Genomic DNA, 19794 nt, shown 5'->3' with positions numbered 1-19794 from the left:
GCTGGAGCTCGAAACTAGAGCTTGGCAGGATGAGGGTGTTGCTATGCCTCCCCATTTTCCTGAGAGGGGCCCTGGCCCAGAGGTGACACTTGCTCTTGACTCACTAATCCCCTGGTGTGGAGAGCTGAGGGCCTGACAGGTGAGCATCCATGGGTCAGCTTCCAATGGATGGAGAGTAGGTGCCAAGGCATAAATGTGGGGGCTCAGTCCCTCTTGGGTGGTCAGTCCTACAGGCAGAGAGGGTATAGGCTGGTGGCCTGAACTTTAGAATGAGATTCACATACAACACATTCTCTATCTCTTTGACAGAGAGCTGAAACTTATAAAGTGGGAAACAGAATAAGCGAGAGAGCCAGAGAGAGCTAGAGAAAGCCAGACACAGGTTGAGATGCAAAGGGAGAATCAGAAGCCCCATGGAGCCTCAGTTCCCCATTTGAGAGGGCCAGTAGGCCTGGGAAGGAGTGCCAGGCTGGGGCCTGGTGTCTGGATGGCCTTGGCACATGCAGAAGGAGGGAAGGGCAGGCATGGATCTGGCCTTGGGCAGCCTGAGGACCTGGGGAGAGCTCAGGGCAGGCCCCGTGGTTTGGCCTGTCCATGTACATGCAAATGTGACCTCTGGCTCACTGTGCTCATTTAATCCTCATGAGAGCCCTAGAGGTGGGAACTGTTCTTAACCCATTTATAGGTGAGGAAATGAGTCTCGGAGAGGTTAAGTGATTGCTTGAGAGCACACAGCTATAGCAGTGGTCCTGCCTGCCTCCTGAGCTCACGTGCTTAACTTTGCAGTCAGAGACAACTCAGGGTTACAATCCAGGCTCCCCTATGGCTTCAGGCAACACCCTAACCTCGAGTCTCTGCTCCTGTGCTTCCTGTCTAGAATGGGGTAGCAGAACCCACTTCCCTGGGAAGCTACGGGGCTCAGTGATTAGTTGGATGGGCCCACATGGTGCCTGGCCCCTACTATGCCTTTCAAACTCCTACTCATCCCCTTAGACCCATCCCAAATGCCTCTTTCTCTATGGAACTCTTCCCTGACATCGCCTTGCGAGGCAAAATTAATCATTCATTTTCCTTCCATCTAGCACACTTCTGTTGAGTATGTATTATTTGACTTTATGCTGAATTTCTAAGGTTCCCAAGAAAGGGGACTGCATTTCATGGCTTTCTATGTCTCCTGGCTCAGGGCCCAACACAGCGATGATTAGAGGATTTGGGGTGAAGAAATGAGTAAGTGAAAGCACAGATGCAGGATGAGGGGAGACCAGGAAGAGATGTCTGGGCTTGGAACAAAGATGCTGCAGAAATTGCATCCCTCCCCCGACCCCCCCGACAACACACACACCGCCAGCCCAGTGCTTGGCTGCTTTCGAGGTTCTTCAGGTCTCCCAGGGCTCATCACTGTCCTGATTTAACTTCCATAGTGGAGGCTTCCGGTGAATCCCAGTCCGGGAGCCTGGCGTTCCATTGGCGGAGCAGTAAAAGTCATTAACGAGGAGCCGGAGAGCTATAAATAAGCCAACATGATCCCACCCAGCGTTCCCTGTGTTTTGCATCTGCGGGAGCAGGGAATCAGTTTGATTCATTAATTGGCATAGGATAGGGCCCCAGAGATAGGCATGGCTCCGCTGGCCCTCCCCTAACCTCCCCTCCTGGTTGGTTCCGTGCATCCTGCCTTCCCCAGCTGCACACCCACCCCAGGCTCCAGTCCAGCACCCGGTGGGACCCTTTGGCCTTGCTCCTGTTGACTTCCTTGGGCTAGGCTGACCATGAAGCCAGAGGGCCATAGGAGCTGCCAGCCTGGAGAGGCTCCAGGAGCGGCCTCTGCCCAGATGCTGCTGCCTAGGCCAGGCCTCAGGTTCAGCCAACCTCCTCCTTGCTGTCTCCTGGCCCCCTCTACGCTCTTGGTGAAACCTGCCTTAGAGTGGAGGGTCGGCTTTAAGAAACTCCCTTTCTCCAGACTGTAGGGTGTGGTTCTACTCTGGGGAGGACCCGAGCATCTGGAGACTTTGCCAAGTTTGAAAGTTCTGCCTCACCCGTGAAATATGGACACCCATAGTGCCGATCTTATGAGTTGTTGAGAGTATTAAATAGTTTGTTGCTCTGTTAGGCCATGCTGGGCACTGGGCCAGAGGCTAGGAGGATGAGCGACGCGCAGGTATTTCTGCCACAGGCTTGTGGCTCAGAGAATGGGATGACTGACAGCGGCCACATGAACCAGTCCACAATTGCAAACATCAGTGGGCGGTCTGAAGGAAGAGCATCATGAGAGAGGATTGGGGTCATGGAAAGTTCTCTTGAGGGAATCACAGTTACCCCCAAAAATACAGGATGAGGAGAGATGGCCAGACAGAACTGAGAGGAGCATTGCAGTCCAAGGTGGGTGTACATGAGGGGACCCGCAAGTGGGCAAAATCTGAGTTACTGCGTGAAAACCTGCACCTGGAATACAGGGCGTGGGTGTGGATGGCGCAGGACCCTGTTGGTGTTGTGGACTTGGTTTTAAGAGCAGTTGGAAGCTGATACATTTAAGCAGGGACAGCATTGTCTGGTTATTGTTTCAGAGGGCCAGTCCACTGTGTGAGTGGATGGCATGTGGATCTGGGGGAGGTTGGGTGTGTGGAGGTCCAGTGGGGAGGTGATAGTGGTTTAGAGCAAGGTGATGACAGTGGAGAGGGAGGAAAGCCAACAGACCCAAGATGTATTTTGAAGATAAGACAATCAGGACTTGGTAAAGGCTTGGGTGCAGAGGGTCAGGGAGAGAGAAGGCTCAAGAGCAAGTGGGTGGCTGGGGGCGCCCCTTTACTGAGATGGAGCAACTGGGAGGGGCAGGATCACACCCTAGAGAGCTCGGTGTTGACACACCAAGTGTGAGTTGCCAGTGAACCCACTGGGGGAGACCCCCTACCTGGGTGTCAGGAGCCCAGCGAGGGTTTTGGGCTGGAGCGATAACAGGAACTGTCCACAGAACCGAGGTATAACTTTCAAAGTGTTGCGTCAGATATATTAATATAATGATGATTTCACAGAGAAGACATAGTGATGGGTCCGGGTCTGGATCTCAGAGAAGGCAAGTGGTGGGAGTAACCAGAGCTCATAAGGAGGGACCAGCCTAAGATGGGAGAAGGTTCCTTCCTCAACTTTTAGCACAAACACAGACAGGTGTTTAGATCTGGTGATAAGTAGGATGAGTTCCTTATGATGCTGGCTACTGTTTTTAATCTATGAAGAATGAAGCAAGGTCATTAGTTGAATTTGGGGGAGAATCCTGGAAGGTTTGAGGAGAACGACCAAGGCAGGTGGTGGAGAGGGTGTAAGTGAATATGGTGGGTGTGGAGCCCTCTTGAGGTTGGTGATCTTGCTTTCCCACTTTGGGTTCCCACTTTGCTGGGTGTGTGGTCTCTCTGACTCTCACAGACATGGAGAAGTGGGTGGGCAGGTGGACCCACCATGGCTGACCCTGGATTAGGATTTCACCAGCCATCCTGCATTAGGAGAGAGAGCAGAGAGAGGGCGTTTGCAGCAGAGGGACCGTAACGATAGATGGACAGAGCAAGGAGTCAGGAGTGAAAGCAGGAGGATGCTGGTAGGATAGTTACTTAAGCAAAAGGTCGGCAGGACAAGATACTTGTCAAATCTGTCCTGTGCTCAGGAGGGTTGAGGGAGCCGGGTGACCCTCCCCTTTGGGGGCCTGTCGATGGCGAGTGGCGATGGGGTCAAGGCCCCACTGGGCTTGAGCTCTAGCGCTCTCCTTGGTGTGGTACTGCCACCCGTTTCCCCCCACCCTATTCCATGGTTTTGTTTACCTTTTAAATGTCTTAATAAAACATGAAAAATATTTATTCTTCATGGATCAATAATTTACTATGAGTTGTGACAATACTAAATTTGGTCAATTATTCATCGACCATAAAGTATTTATAAATGCGACCTTAATTTAAAGCATTAGCCACCAGAATTCAAATATTAATAAAGACTGTGCCAGCTGAAAGGAGGAAAGGAAGGGCACAGATAATGAGGGGGGCTCAGGGGAGGGTGTGTGCTCCTGGCTGTGAATGATTGAAGTAGTGAGGTGATAACTGGAGCCCAGGTTGTGGGACAGGCAGAGGTGCTGGATGGCCGGGGACTGGCCTGCTGGGCCTGGTCAGAGAGAGATCATTATTTCTGGAGGGCAGAGCTGAGCTGAGCCCAGAGCTGCCCACAGCCTGGCCCTCCCTTCGGTTGCCTGCTGTTACCAACAGAGCCTTGCCAGGCCCCCTCTGATGTGAGGGCGCCTCTACCAGGCTGCTTTCACGCAGACAGAGTGCCTTCTCTTGCCTTGTCCATCAGGAGAAGTCCTGTCCTTCTTTAAAGGGCTACGCAGAGGCCAGTTAGCCCATGGGATGGGGAGGCTTTGCAGCCTCAGAGAAGCCTGTGCCACAAGGTGGGTCTCCTCTTCTTGGAGACCACGCCACATCTTCCAGGAGGAGCAGGTGTGCATGTGCCCGGGGCACCATGCATTCAGGGCATGTGGTGGAGAAAAGGGCTGGAGTGACTGTGGCTAGCATCACTATCAGGCATCAGCACCAGCAATTGTGTATCTCTTCCAGCACAAGCCTCCAGGGGTATTGCTTCTCCCAGTCTTGGCCTAAGAATTTTCCAGGAGTTCCCATGGGGATGGAGAAGGCTCGGTGTGAATCAGTAGTGGTCAGGGGCACCTCTCTTATCTCCAGTGCCCACTTAAGGCCCCGAGTAACTTGATGAGCCAGGCATTTCCCTGTACCTGAAGGAGGCCTTGTTCTTGTTTGCTGCCTCCTTCTCTGGGGCCTGTGTTGAGAGTGCAACTGCTCCAGGAGTTTCCACCCAGGGAAGGGCCAGTAGAGTCAGTCATGGAAGCCTGGGTTTTGTTGTCTGCTAGCCACCATCTCTTCCAGGAACTGGCTGTAGAGGTACCTGGTGATCTGCTTCTGATGTTCTTGTTGCCATTCACTCTCTAGCTGTATGACCCTAGTCAAGTGATCAGCCCTGTCTGTGCTTCAGTTTTCTCACCAGGGGATCAGAAAGCTCATCTGGGATAAGAAGGAGGGAGATCCTGCCTGCCCTGTGGAGGGGCCTGTGCTATGCCTGGTGCCTCCTACCCTGAGAGTTGTGTGTCTGGAGAATCATGAATCAGCAGGATGCTGGCACCTCTGGGGAAGCTGGCAGGGATGTAACGGTGGGGCTGTCTGGGAAGGCTGGCTGAGCTCCTGGATCCTCTTGTCTAGATCCAACCCTGAGTTTGAACGGCCTGCTTCTTCTCGATTTCTGGGAATCCGTCATTTGTCCCAGAGAACTCTGTTCTCCTAGGCCACTGAGCTCAGCTTAAAGGGACTCAGAGCTCCTCATTACATTCACCTTTACTACTTACTTCCCCAGCTGATGAGCCATTCTTGGGGAGCTCTTATCAGTCCATCAAGCCTGCATTGTTATTATCAAGAGGGAGATCAGCTTTATGACCATATGCTATTGCAGGCAAAGAATTATAACAAAGACTGCTATCTTCTAGCGAGCTGCAAAACACCTCTAAGCTGGAGACAGAGTGACTTCTCCACTCCTACTATGCCCCAGCCAGTGCCAAATGGCTCTTCACATACAAAGGCCTTTCAGAGAATGTGCACAACAGCTCTGTGAAGTGGACGCCATCATTTTTCTTTGACAGAAAAAACAGAGGCTCGGAGGCCAAGAGAGGGTCAGCCCCTCCCTCATTCAAAGTCCCACGGCATGGATATGACAGGGCCAAGGACGTGGCACTGGGTTTCAGTGTCTCTCTCCCCAAGCGGGGTGTGAATTGTGTGATACCCTGTCCTAGGAATGAGGACATTCCATAACCTTGTGGACGCTAATAGCTGGTGTAGCTTTGATCTGATATATTTTGATCTTATTATTTTTATGTTAGGAGCCTCTAAATAACCATCATTTCAACAGAGCCCCAATTAGCAGGCCATTGACAGCAGATTAGAAATTGACTTGTATTAGGCCTCTCCATTAGAGCCTAGGAGAGGCTTGCACCCTTAATTACCCACCCTGTTCATGGAGGAGGTGGGGGCCTTGAGGGATTTCAGTGCTATTGCAGGTAGCTGTACTGGGGTGGGTCAGGGTGCCCACCTCCGAGGGGAGGGCTGGTCAGCAGCAGGAATGAGGTCATTCTCTGTTGTAAACTCCTATTTCTTGGGCTCCTGGACATGATTTGGGTGGGGATATTGATAGAGAGGTAGGGATGCTCAAGGAGAGGGGCAGGAGACTGACATGTGTTTAGCATCTTTCTTGGGCCCAGCATGGAGTTGGCACTGTGGTCCACATTATAAGTCAGAACTCCCATAGCTCTTGCTGTGATTTGTATCCTGAATTAATAGACAACAGGGGTTCGGGAAGGAGGCATGCCTGTGGTCACACAGCTGCCGACTGCGGGAGCCCAAAGCAGAACTTTGTGAGACTCCAGTGCTCCTTCTGCTACCCTGGGGAGTCCAGGCCCAGATAAGAAGCTGGTGTCTGTGGCTGCCACTGGGACTGGGGCATGGAACCTGTTCCCTGAGCGTGTTCCTGCTACCCAGCCCCTGTGTCTGTGTCAGACTGCACCCCTCACTCACCCTTCTCCCCCCGTCTCTCCTGCTCTAAATCCTTTTCTTCCTTTGAGGCTCTGATGCTAACCCCACATGAGTTCACCCTCCTCTGGGTCCCAGGGACCTTCCCTTCTCCTTCCTCCCAGGCTGAATTGTGAGGTCCAGCTCCCTGGTAGATCCTAAGCTCCTCAGATGGGGCCTGTGTGTGTCCTGTTTTCACCCTGGTCTCAGTGCTCATTGCAGGGCTTTGTGCTTAGAGGGTGTGCTGAGTGTGTGCATGAAGCACATAGGAGGAAGGAAACAAGTCCATCCACATGGGAGCAGAGGATGTGGGCTCAGATGGAGAAGCTGAGCCTCAGGGGCGTTCAGTGACTTAATAACACAGTACATGTGGAACAGGCACCGGTGGGGGTGGGGAGGGACGCTTGCCATCAGAAGTCAGGCAGTGACCTGAGAGGGAGCCGGGTGGGGGTGCACGACAGAGAGCTGAGACCCAGTGATGATGCAGTGGGTGTCCTGGGTAAGACCAAAGACTTGAGTTCCTGGGCAACTTTCCACTCTGGTGATATTTGGTGAATTTTGCAAGATTACTTCTAAGAGGTTTCAATGCAGTGTTATTGGCATTAAAGAGAATATGTACAAGAGAAGAAAGAAAAATCCCTTTATTATCACAGGCTTTGGCTTTTAGTGTTTTCTCTTGTCTTTTTCATAAGCATGCTTTTTACCTAATTGTAGAAATTGTTGTAATCCTGGTGAGTATAAAATGTCATGCTCTGGTTTTGTCACAGTCACCCTGCAGAAGCATTTTTAGACAGGAAGGCGTCTCAGTCCGGCCCTTATCAGTAGTGTGGCTTCACAACTTGTTATCTGGAGAATAGACACAGTGATGCCTGCTGTACCGGGATGTCATGAGAATAATGTGAACTCATATATAGAGAGGACTCGACGGAGTATTCGGCACAGAGAAAATTCTCACAAAATAGTCCCTCCTCCTGGAGCTTCTTACTTATCCATTACTGAAGGATTATTTCCTTTTGTAAAAGAATTATCTGTTCACAACATGAAATTTTGGCAAAATATAGAAAAAAAGGAAAACCACGTTGAAGCTTCACCTAAAGTGTGGTCACTTTGAGCATTTTGCAATATTTCCTTCTGGTTTTTCTTTCATGCATGTTATACATACAATTTTGTATGACTTTCACATAACTTTTTAATGACAGGTACTTTCCCATGTTACTGTAGTATCTTCATAAATAGTTTTAAAACCTTTAAGTTTTAAAGGTTGGGTATGCTTTCAACAAGTGGAACACTTTTGTGTCGCTAACCTATTTGCATCTTTTAGATCGTTGGCAATATATCAACAATCTGGATAAGTATCCTCTGAATGTTTTTGGATCTAAAGCCATTTTTTTTCTTAAGATTTTTTTTTTTGATGAGGACCATTTTTAAAGTCTTTATTGGGTCTGTTATGTATTACTTCTGCTTTATGTTTTGTTTTTTTTTGGCCCTGTGGCATGTGGGATCTTAGTTCCCTGGTCAGGGATTGAACCTGCACCCTCTGTATTGGAAAGCAAAGTCTTAACCACTGGACTGCCAGGTAATTTCCTAAAGTTATTTTTATATTATAGCTTGGGTAGGTGCCCAAAGTGAAATTATTGACCAGAGGGCATGAAAATGTCAAGGATTATGGTATTATTGTATGAGTTTTTACTGGCTGCTGTGTGCCGGCAGATACATTGTGACCCTGGATGAGGATGGTGAGCAGAAGGGCGTGACCTTTGTTCCCGGGAACCTGAGGTCAAGTGGCAGAGAGAGACACAGTTCAGTGTTGTGAGAGGGGAGGTGTGGGATGCAAATGAAGCGCATGACAAAGGGTCCCTAGCCAGTCTGGGGGTGTAGAGTCTGAGTCTTGAAGCAAGAGTGATGTCAAGGTTCAGAAGGCAAAAGGAAGTGTGATGGGTTCCAGGGGACAATGAAAGGTGGATGGTGGGCCAGGGCGGTAGGAGGAACCTGAGGCTGCAGGCACTGGGGAGCCTGCAAGACTGCCCTGAGGAGTTTGACTCCCTGCCCAAGGCTCTTGGGAGCCATCAAGGGCTTTAAACAGAAGCATGGCAGGATTGGATTACAATTCAGGAGTGAGCTTGGCCATGTGGAGCCTGGATGCGAGGGTCCAGAGCATTTAGGTGGCTGTGTGATCTTCAGTAGGGACTGCAGAGAATCTCTCATTTTTTTTTTTTTTAGAATCTCTCCTTTAACCACCCCCTCTTTCTGCCTTGTGTTGAAGGCTGAGGATTCCACAGGAATAGCTGTGGGCAGTCAAATTGTCCTCCTGCTGAAGCCCATGAATGTGCAAGGTGATTGTCCCTGCGTGGGGAGCCGCTGGCCTTTGGTGTTTGAAAGCTTGGGGGTGTCTTCCTCTTCCCACAGCTTCCCAGCCTCCATATGCCTTGTTCCTTGGGGTTCCTCTCCTTGGTCTTCATCTCCTTCTCCCAGTCTGGTCTGAGGCATTACATAAACCCAAGTGCTCTCAACCGAAAGAACGGCATTGTCAAAGTTGTTCAAAAATCTGCCGTCTGCAGCAGATGGCCTGCTGACATTCACAGGCTGTGTTTTGAAACTGCATCTGCTTTCCCACATTCCTGCCGTCACATAAAGCATTATTAATAAATGTTTGCTTCAAAACTGGTGCAGTGGGTTGCAGTGTTGGGAGGTGCATCATTCTATTAATTGGTCAGATGTTCCAAAAAGGTGTTAAGAGTGTGGCTAAAAGGGGTTACTGGAACTCATGGTGACTAGATGACTTCAGAAGGCGATCCCTAAGTGTCCCCACCCTAGAAATGGCAGCTGACACCTGATCATGTTCCTCCTGCTCACCTGCAGTCAGTGCCCCAGCTGTGGGAGCCTCTTCCTTTGTTATTGTCAAGTGGCTTTTAAATAATCCTGGTCTTCTGGAACCAAATACTTCCCCTGGGGTTTGACCCAGAATTTTTATGGTATGAATCAAGCGGACTTGGCCAGGAGACTGAGGACTTCTGGGATTCGTTGCCTACAGTCTGGGTCTTCGGGGCTAAGTGTCTCCCTGGCTTTCCAATGAAATTCATTCCCTTCAGCCCCAATCAGCTCAGTTCAGCCAACAATTGTAGAGTATACAGTACATTCTTGGCCTGTGGCTTGGCCTTGGGGATACAAGGATCAACAAAATGAGCTCATGGCTCTTAAGAGGCTCACAGCCCAAGCAGGAAACGGGATAGCTAATATAGTAGCATGCTGAGTGTCTCAGGCAGATGTGGGTAGGAGCCCTGTTCTACTCTCGCTGCTTGAGTAGCCTAGGATGAATGATTTTGCCTCTCTTGACCTCTGTTTTCTCATCTGTTGACTGGACACAAGAGTACCTAGATGGCAGCATCACTAGGGCATCACAGACTGTGCCTGTGAGAGCCTCTGGACTGGCCTGACAGTGTTCTTGGTCCCTGGAGGGAGATGGTGTTTCTTGGAACACCAGGAATGAGCTTCCCAGTGTGAGCTGTGCAAATTGAAGCCAGGGCAGCATCACCCCCATGCTGACCCCTTCCTCTCTCTCCCCTCTCTTTCCAGCCTGTGACCTCATGACCCAGGGGATTTTGGCCTTGGTCACGTCCACCGGTTGTGCATCTGCCAACGCCTTGCAGTCCCTCACAGACGCGATGCACATCCCACATCTCTTTGTCCAGCGCAACCCGGGGGGCTCTCCGCGTACCGCCTGCCATCTGAACCCCAGCCCCGATGGCGAGGCCTACACGCTGGCCTCCAGACCGCCGGTGCGCCTCAATGATGTCATGCTCAGGCTGGTGACAGAGCTGCGCTGGCAGAAGTTTGTCATGTTCTACGACAGCGAGTATGGTGAGTTGGGGGCCGGGGCTGCTCTGGGGCTCCGGTGGGGCCACCGCCAGACACTGGGAGACCTGCGAGCTGGCCCTTCACTCGTGGAGGTTGAGCCCTTTGGAGAGGGCTGGGTGTGGACGGCGGTTGGTGGTCTGAACCGAGTGGGTGTCTGGGTGGTAGGACCCAACCTTGAGCTTCGTGAGTAGGGGATGAGATCTGAAAACAGATCTGTAGACAGGCACTAAAGTTGCCTAGCAACAACACCTTATCATGACAGCTGAAGTTTGAATCATCTTTGAGTTTTCAATAAAATATTAATACACTGCTGGCAGAGATCCGAAAGGCTGCACGCAGGCAGCAGTGGTGGAGGCCGGCCAGCGTGGGTCCTCCCGGAAGCCTCCTCTGCAAAGTGTCCTCCTCTCGCTGGATGCTCTCCCAGCCTCCCCAGCTCCTTGCCTCCCTCCACGCTGATCTGCCCTTAGTTTCAGGGGTTCAGGCTGGGGCAAAGGTCAGGGAGAAGGACATCCTTAATGTCATGTACCCAGGTAGGGATTGTGTGGGTCTGGGGACACAGGGCATGGCTGGATATGGCTTCTTTGAAGGCTTACTGTATGAAAAAAAACACACAATAATTTCTTTGTTAGGAAACTAGAAAAATGGGCTTTGAAGAGATAGCTTCAGGTTTTCTATAGCTGCTTTGTGAAAAGCAGAGACCAGTTCTAGTCCCAAGATAAATGGTTTAAAAATAAAACCTTTTTATCGAAAAAAATTTACATGTTTAAAAAACCTGTTTATTTTTTTATTCTGAGATAATTGAGACTTACATACAATTATGAGAAATAATTCAGAGATCCTGTGTGCTCCAAAATCTTGCCTAACTGTCATAGCATACCACAAGCAGGATTTCATCTTGACATAATCCTTAGGCCTTGCTCATATTTACCAGTTTACATGCACCTGGGTGTGTGTATTCACTGTGTGTGCAGTTTCGTCACGTGTGGATTTCTATGCCCACCACAGTTAGATTCAGAGCAGTGCCTCACAAGTACCCCCACGCTACCCTTTTATAACCACAGCCCCTCACCTTACATCTTTAAAGGTGAGGGCTGGCGCCTCATAGTTGGGGCCAGGGTAGAACGGGGTGTACCCTCGAAAGCCCTTTTTTCCTCTCTTTGTGGAATAATCCCTTTGCCAAGACTGTAACTAAGAAGAGAAAGCAGCATATGTTTGCATTTGCCTAAATACTCTGCTTCTCTAAGACTGGAATGTTGTCCTCAGCTCTTAAGCAAATATGCTGTCTGGAGTCTTCCAGAAGGAATTGAAAAGCAAACAGTCACTGTACTGAAATTAAGATGAAGGGGGTGATGGGGACAAAGGTGGCCAGAGGCTCCAGGTGCTTGAACTGGACTCTGTCCAGGGCCTGGCTTCTCCCTTCCACCCTCGCTCAATCGAGACCATGTCATAGCCTGGTGGCTGGCACAGAGAAGGCCCTGAGAAATTGTCTCTCTGTGCATGAACCAACTCATTTATGAGAACATGGACCTTTCGAGAAATTTTAATATAAGACAATGGAGGAATGTGGGGGAAAGACAAGGAAAGACCTTTGAGGTAAGCTAGGAAACAGATGTTTCATTCTGTAGATACATTCCTTTGCCCCTCTCCTCTCCCATCCAGACCCTCCAGTCAAGCCAAAAGGTGTATCCCTCTTTTGTCACATGGAGACCTTTGCTATCTCTTGTAGGGTTGAAGTTAGTTTTCAACCAGACTGACCTTTATTAGTAATTTTATAAACACACAGGGTGACCAATAGGTTTCTCCCAGTGACCACTGCTGGCAATTGGTCGAACCTTGATTGCTTTGTTGGGAAGGATTCTGAGGAAGCATATGGCCTCAGCAACATAAAGCACTGTGATTGCTCCATGAAGCATCATGGTGCAGGGATGGACTGGCAGCAACCCACCCTGTTTGCTAGAGGTGGCTGTGAATCAAGCATCGCAGAGCTGCTTACACATGGCTGTCACTGTCCAAGGTGCTGACCATTTGGCATTAGCCTTCCTGGAGGCCAGTGCTCTTTCATTGGGTTCTATGTAGAACCTCCTGCCTTTGCCTGCCCTGGCCATTACCCTTCTGATTTGACAACTTTTGAAGCCAGGTTTCTACCCCAAACATTCTCTATAAAACATTAACCACTCCAGCACCTGTTACTTGTTTTGACCTTGCCCCTTGTGCACAGTCAAATCTCTGGCCCATTTTTAATATGTTAGGTAAGCCAAGCCTGTAGAGGCACACATGCTGATTGATGCAGCCCCAAGAATTCAGACTGTGAGTGCTCCTCAGCTTGGCTGACATCGGCCTGTCTGAGGGCTGTGATTACATTACTGATACGTCCAAGACAAATGGTGCCTCCACAACCCCTCAGGGCCCTTCCTCCACCCGACCACTGTAGCACTAGCTGTGATGAGCCCAATTAAAAAGCAAATTGAGTATAAAGACTGCTTCATTTCTTCCAAAGTCACACAGAAGTGGGTTGGGATATAGTAGCTTTGTTTTTTTTGATGCTGATCTGCAAGTATCTTTACATATATTAATTTATTTAAACTATTCAGTAACTCTCTGAAGTGGTAGTATTGCTGCATTTTACAGATGAGGAGGATGAGGCTTAGAGAGATTCCTTTTAACTTTTATGCCCATGCACTTAGCCATGGCACCATCTTATTACTGTCATATGGGGCTTGTGAGGCTCCAGCCTTCTCTTATCACCAGCCAGGCAGAGTTGATGCCAAGGATGGGGTGTGTGGAATGGACTTGACATGCCCTAGGTTTGTGCAGTCAGTCACTTGGATAAATGTCATGTGTAAGATCCTACCCCTGCAAGGTAAGGACTAATCCTTCCTCATTTGCCCCTCAGCCTCCCTTTAAACCAAGGAATGTCCCCTCAGCCTCCCTTTAAACCAAGGAATGTCCTGCCCTGGGTGGAGCCTGAGGCCTGGGCATCTGGGTCAAGGGTCAGAAAGGCAAAAGCAAGTTCTACGACAGAACTTGGCAGAGTGGTGGGAGAGGAGTTTGTATGTTTAAGGTTTACAGAATGCAAGATGTGCCATTTGGTAAAATTCCATTGAAAATACTTGTATGCTTGTTGTGACAGCGAAAGGAAAAATAAAAGAGGAAGCTGACATTTGGGAGAGAAAATCTGTAACATTAAAATACCAAAAGTTTGGATTGAACAGAAGAGAGAACTTTCTGTCTTGCCACTTCGATTTCTGGGCTATTCGTGTGTGTTTTGGGGAGGGTGTGCTAGAAGCTGCAGCCACAATTTCTCCCCAGTGAGCACATTTGGATGAGGGATGTATTTATGGTGGGATCTTAGAAACCACTGACTCATTCATTCAACAAATATTCACTGAGTCCCTACCATGCACAACTATTTTGCTAGGTGCTCATTTTAGATGTTGAAACAGATGGTTGGAGTATCTTGGCTAAAGTTGCATAGGGCTGGGATGTAAAGTTAGGACCCCAGGGCTCCTTCCTCCACAGCATCTTTGGGGTGTGGTGTTCCCTCTTAGCCTCTTGGACCAGCTTGCAGGCCTGGGATGAGTTGGCAGCAGGGATTTCACAGAAGCAAAACCTTGGGGCTCTAAATGTGTGTCCATCTCCTATTTGTGCTTGTTTTTAAATTATTTTTAAAAAGTTAAAAGTTGCACACTTTTACAATGTATATGTCAAGTTAAAAGAATGATAATGAAGTGAACTCCCATGAACCCAGACCAATTTAAAAAATGTATAGGAGCTTTATGTGTCCTCATTGTATCATGTATTCTATCTAGGGGGCCTAACCAGTATCTTGATTGTGTTCTAATGAGCTCCTTGCTTTTCTTTATAGTTTGTCATACAAGTGTGGATCCTAAAATACTTATTGCCTAGTTTGGCCTCTTCATGAATCTTAAATATCTAGAGTTAAACTACTGTACACTTTTGTGATTGCTTTATTTTTTTAAATGTTTTTTTATTTTTAATTGATTGATGATTCTGATTGCTTTTTTTATTAAATATTATGAACTATTGGGCCTATGCATGTTTTGCTTTGTTAGATTATTCCAAATTACTTTCCAAAGCATTTCTACCTATTTGCAATGCTATCTGCAATGTATGAGAATTCTCGAAGCTCCCCAACCTCACCACCTGGTATTGCTTTTAGTTTTAAGATTTTCATGCGAAATATGTCTCACTGTGATTTTAATTTACATTGCCATGATAAAAGATGAAGTCGAGCATATCTTTATGCACTATTTTTGTTTGCTCATCTAAATACCCATGTGTAGTTTTAACTTTTTGCCCATTTTTAAAATTGAGTCTTTTCTTTTTAAGTTAGGGATGTTCAGTGACTTCTTTCAGTTAGTTGTCTTAGTTCACAGAAGTTCTATACTGTATTTTTATCAAATTTATTCACCTTGTAGACAAGTAGCTCCATTTCCTATCTCATTTAAGAGGTCTTTCCCTATCCAAATGGTATAAAGATATTCTCCTGCTGAAACCTTCCTCTCTGCTCTGAGAGCAGATGTTGCCCCCCAGCCTGAGTGTCCACAGCTAGGTCCTGGCTCTGAGTATGCCTGGATCCCTATGGCTAGACCATCTCTCCTTGCAGCTGTGGCCTGTCATTCTTCCCCAGACTGCTCCACTCTGCTGTGGCCATGGAACTGATCTTATCTTAGTGGTGACTGCACAGCTTGCGGCATGGTGGTTCAGGAGGGCTTCCTGAAGGAGGTGGCATGTAAGCAAGCCTCTAAAGGACTAGTAGGAAATAGGCAAGCAAAGGGCACTGGGGGCACATAGGAGGAAGAGTGTGCCAGGCAGAAGGAAAGCATGCTGGAAGGCCTGGGGGCAGCAGAGAGGGAAAAGATGTGGCTGGATTGTGGGCAGTGGCCAAGGGTGAGGCTGGAGCTCTGGGTCGGGCAGGCTTTAGAGGCCTCACCGATGAGCACAGAATCTCCAGAAATCCTTGGGAGCCATAGTGTGCCTCCTCAGGTTGTGCCTCTGGGTCCTACTCATTACACCCAGTCCAGAGACCTGAGCACAGACTTGGGTCTTCTTTTCTGGAGGGCTCTGGTCTTTCTGTTGCCTGTGTCCAGACTCACTGGCTTTCTCTGAAAGGAAAGAAGGTAATGCACACGGACGGACCAGCTGAGGACAAATCCCAGACTCCGAGGCAGGGCCTGAACTACCCCGGTGGCCAGGTGGCCCAGGTGTCAGGGAGTCACAGTTCGTGATTCTCTAGCCTCACTCCAAGCGGGGCACCCTGTAAGCCCCGGAAGTGCTCCAGCTCATGGCCTGCTTACAGCAACCTTTCAAAGTGGGTCACACCACCCTTGTTTCACAGATGAGGAAACTCTGACTTAGAAAAGTGAGTGAGTGGCTGGTGAGTAGGGGGTTGGCTAGGTCTGATTCCTGAAACCCTGAAGGTCGTCACAGGTCTGCTCACAGCCTCTTGATCCTTGTGGCAATGCTGTGGGGAGCAAGCCCCACAGGTAGACTCTTCACTTAATGCACAAGGGTTTATTGGAGCACTGCTGGTGACCACAGATGCTGCCAACAACCTTAATGGTTAAATATATTATGATACATACATAATGGGGAATTATGATTCCTAATGAACTAAGGCCATAGTTCCAACACCTGGTACTGTTAGCTCACAGTAGCAAAGTGAGAACAGTGTTGTCAGTATTGCTCTGGGTAAAAGCAAGGTCACGTGTGTGTGTGTGTGAGTACGGATATAGTCATGGGGAGAGCTGTGTCAGGGAGGGAAACACAGTGACTTGGTACGAAGATGGGAGATCTGTTTTTTGTTTAATACCTTTAATGTTTTCTGTCAAGTACCAAAAATAGTAAGTAAATAAAAAAGAGTGAGGGTTTCCATCCTTCCCTCCTGCTGATTGCCCTTGGTGACTTCCCTTTTTATCATCTAAGGAACAGGGATGATAATTTCTGAGCTACAGATTAAAACCCCTGGCAGACTTCCTGGTATGTGGCAAATGGTCTGTATGATAATAACAGATCATGAGTGGGAACCAAGAGTGGGTCAGTATTCTTCCTTCCCAGGGCTGGGTGTTGGCATAGGGCTTGGTAGAGTCTTGGCATGAGAGCTTTGGCTGTTTGTCCCTCCTCAGGATTACCCTTGGGTATAGTGGTTAGGAGCATGGACTTGAGAGCAGTCTGCCTCAGTTGAATCCTGGCTCTGCCTCTATAGCTGTGTGACATTGTCACCTAACCTGTCTCTGCAGTGGTTTCCTCATCTGTCTAATGGGAATAAAGTAATCGTTCCTACTTGGTGTGCTTGATGTGTGGACTAAATGCATTAATACATGCCAAGGGCTTAGTTGACATCACCAAATCAATGGACGTGAGTTTGAGCAAACTCTGGGAGATAGTGAAGGACAGGGAAGCCTGGCATGCTGCAGTCCATGGTATTGCAAAAACTCGGACATGACTGAGCGATTGAACAACCATAAGAGCTTAGCACAGTGCTTAGCACATGAGTGCTCAGGAAGAATTCCTTACTCAGAAACTACAACTGCTGGTAGCCCCTGAGCCTCTGAGCTGGTTCATCTCTGCTAGGGCTTGTTCTGCAGCCCAGGAAGCATCTTGCTTATGTTCTTGGTGCTTGCAGAAAGAGAGAGAGTTCAGGGTCAGCTCTCTCATCTGCAGGGGCCACCCCAGGCCTCCCTGGTGGTGGAGGTGAGTTGCTGGGAGTCCCTGAAGACTCACTGCTCAGTCCCAAGTGGCTCTGGGGAGTCATCACACTTTCTCAGCTGGACAGCCTGACAGGTGAACATCTGTTGGCAGCTAGTCTTCACCCCGAGTCCTCCTGATAGGACACTCCTCAGAAGAAAGAGAATTGGACACCTACTATTTTAACCAGTGCTTCGTGCCAACAAAGTCTCCTTCCTGGCGTCTGGCATAGGAAGTCAGGCAACTGAGCTGCTCTGGTGAGCCTTCTCATTAATAACACATATCGTATCATTATGGCATTAGTTTAAATTGAAGTAATAAATACTTTTTTCCAGATGAAATGAGTAAGTGAGTTTAATTGCTAGGAAACCTACCAAGAAGTTCGACAATAACTTTACAGGGACGAGTGTTTTGGGTTTTGTTCTTCGATCTAATTATAAAGCAACTGTACTTCAGGGCACGTTAATTGTAGCATTTGCTGGAAGATTAAAGTTCATTAACTCTGAAGTTCCATCACCCTTCTGTCAGATTCCATGGTGTGTCTGAGGCCATAAGGAGATGCCGGATGAAGGATAGGAAGATGAGGGTGCCGGCCCCCTTCCCCCATGGCACAGCTGGGACCAAGGGAGTTGCCACCGCAAGACCTTGGTCAGAACTATACTTCCTTCTTCCCACGCGGTGCCACAGCGCCCCCTTGGAAGACAGATATGGCCCCATTGACTTTCCCCTCCTGCTAACCCTGCTTCTCCAGACCTCCTCAGCCATGACACAAGGGGGAACAGGTTTCGCTGTTAAATACTAGAATTCTACTGGAATTCTAGGAAGGGTATCCACAAGATGTGGCCCCAAACATCTGGAAGGACCATCGGTCCAAGTGAGACCCCCACCCACTCTCCTAGTGAAGTAAAATAGAATGTCCTCTTCATTGTCTCAACTGAAGCATCTCTTACCCTCCTCTCTGGGAGAGAATGGCTCTTTCCTAACAGGTCCAGCAATGTCAGGAGAGTTCCTTCATTTTCTGAAGTAAACTGTATTGAAGCATAATTGGTATGCAATAAAATACACTCGTTAGACATGTACTGTTTGATGGATTTTGACAAATATATGTAATAGAGTAACTGCTATCCCAGTTGAGGCACAGAATATTGAATATTAAGTATATAGAAATGCCTTTGTTGTGAAGAGAGACCATCATAACTAACTTCCTTCTGGCCCCAGTCACTTCAGCACTGGGTGAAAGGCCATAGGCCCTGAGAGGAATGTTTTATGCCTGGAACCTGCTTGCCGTGTCCTCTGCTCCTAGGAGTATTCTCAGAGATCTGGAGTGTCAAGTGTGTCTGACCAGAAGACAGAAAAAGGACAGGGAGGAGTGGAAGGCAGGGGAGAGGAGGGGAGAGCTGTGGAAGCCCTTTAGCAGCCGGGACTGGTGTTCAGGCTAAAGCAGCCTTCATCCAGATGAGAGCCCTGACCGTCTGCTCGCTGGCTAGAGGTGACTTGTTTTCCCTTGCCAGGCAAGGTCTGGCACCTCCTTGAGAGGTGACATTTGGGTAGTTATGAGCACAGACCCCAGCACCAGAAAAGAACTGCATTTAAGTCCCCGCTCCATTGCTTATTGCATCCTGGGTGAACTGTGGTTGCCTTTCAGAGCCTTGGTTTTCCTGATCTGTAAGGTGGGTATCATAGCACTTCTTTCCTAGGTTCCTGGCCAAGCACATGCTCAGTGCTCTAGCACGTTGAGAGTCTTATGCTTTAAATGTTTTCCTTTGCTTCTTACAAAGGGGTCTCAGCAGATGCCATCCTGCTCCCAAGAACCCTTTTTTGAGGCCTAGGAAGTAGGTTTCCTTTCCTGGTTGCTCAGCAGGTGGGACCTGGGGGTGGGTGGTCATTGGTCTTGCTTGACTAATGTTTAGACAGCATCTCTGAAACAGCATTAAGATGTCCTTCTTCTTGGGAGTCTAAGGAAGCAGAAAGGCTCCAGGAGCCCCTAAGAGGTTTCCCCCTGACAAGTTGCGTGGGAACCTCAGATCTAAATTCGAAGGTCCATTGTGATGACTGAAACTTACCCCATTGCTCTGGAATAACAGCCATGGTACTTGCAGCTGGCCTCCCTGCTCTGCTCACTGTCACCCTCTCTCCTTACTCCACCCTGTCCGTCCGCCTCCTGCTCCCTGTTGCTCCATGAACGTGCCAGGAAAATTAGGCATCAGAACCTTTGCACTGGCTGTTCCCTCTGCCTGGGACACTCTTCCCATAGATATCTGTAGGCTGCGTCCTCACCTTCAGGGCTTTGCTCCAATCCCCTTGCCCCCACAGGCCTTTTCTCATCAATTCACTAAAAAATTGAGCTCCTTTTCCTCTTGATGCCCTCTTCTCCCTTCCTTGCCTTTTTTTTCCCATTGAATTTACTGACATTTGCTTATTATTTGATGTTTACCTTCCCCCCAATGAGGATGCGAGTTCCACTCGAGCAGGGATCTTGTGTGTTTTGTTAAGTAATGCTGCATATCCAGCGTTTAGAATAGCACCTGGAACATAGTAGGTGCTCAAGAAGTATTCAGTATATGAGTGGATGAATATTTAACTGGGGGCATTTCACTAACTACTTATTTATCTAGAAAGCGTTTGTTTCTTTTTG

General features: G+C 48.6%; 1 protein-coding gene across 1 annotated transcript in view; it reads left to right on the top strand.

Moving 5' to 3' along the window:
- The window catches only part of GRID1 (glutamate ionotropic receptor delta type subunit 1), a 660665-nt gene that overhangs the window by 131875 nt on the left and 508996 nt on the right, over positions 1 to 19794 (top strand). Inside the window, exon 3 of the mRNA XM_065919920.1 lies at positions 10170 to 10454. Coding sequence (XP_065775992.1) covers positions 10170 to 10454 — 285 coding nt within the window. The remainder of the gene's footprint in view (positions 1 to 10169; positions 10455 to 19794) is intronic.

This window comes from Muntiacus reevesi, chromosome 2 (genome assembly GCF_963930625.1).
Source record: "Muntiacus reevesi chromosome 2, mMunRee1.1, whole genome shotgun sequence".
In the NCBI taxonomy this organism is placed as follows: domain Eukaryota; kingdom Metazoa; phylum Chordata; class Mammalia; order Artiodactyla; family Cervidae; genus Muntiacus; species Muntiacus reevesi.
This window is presented reverse-complemented; position numbering and strand designations above follow the sequence as displayed.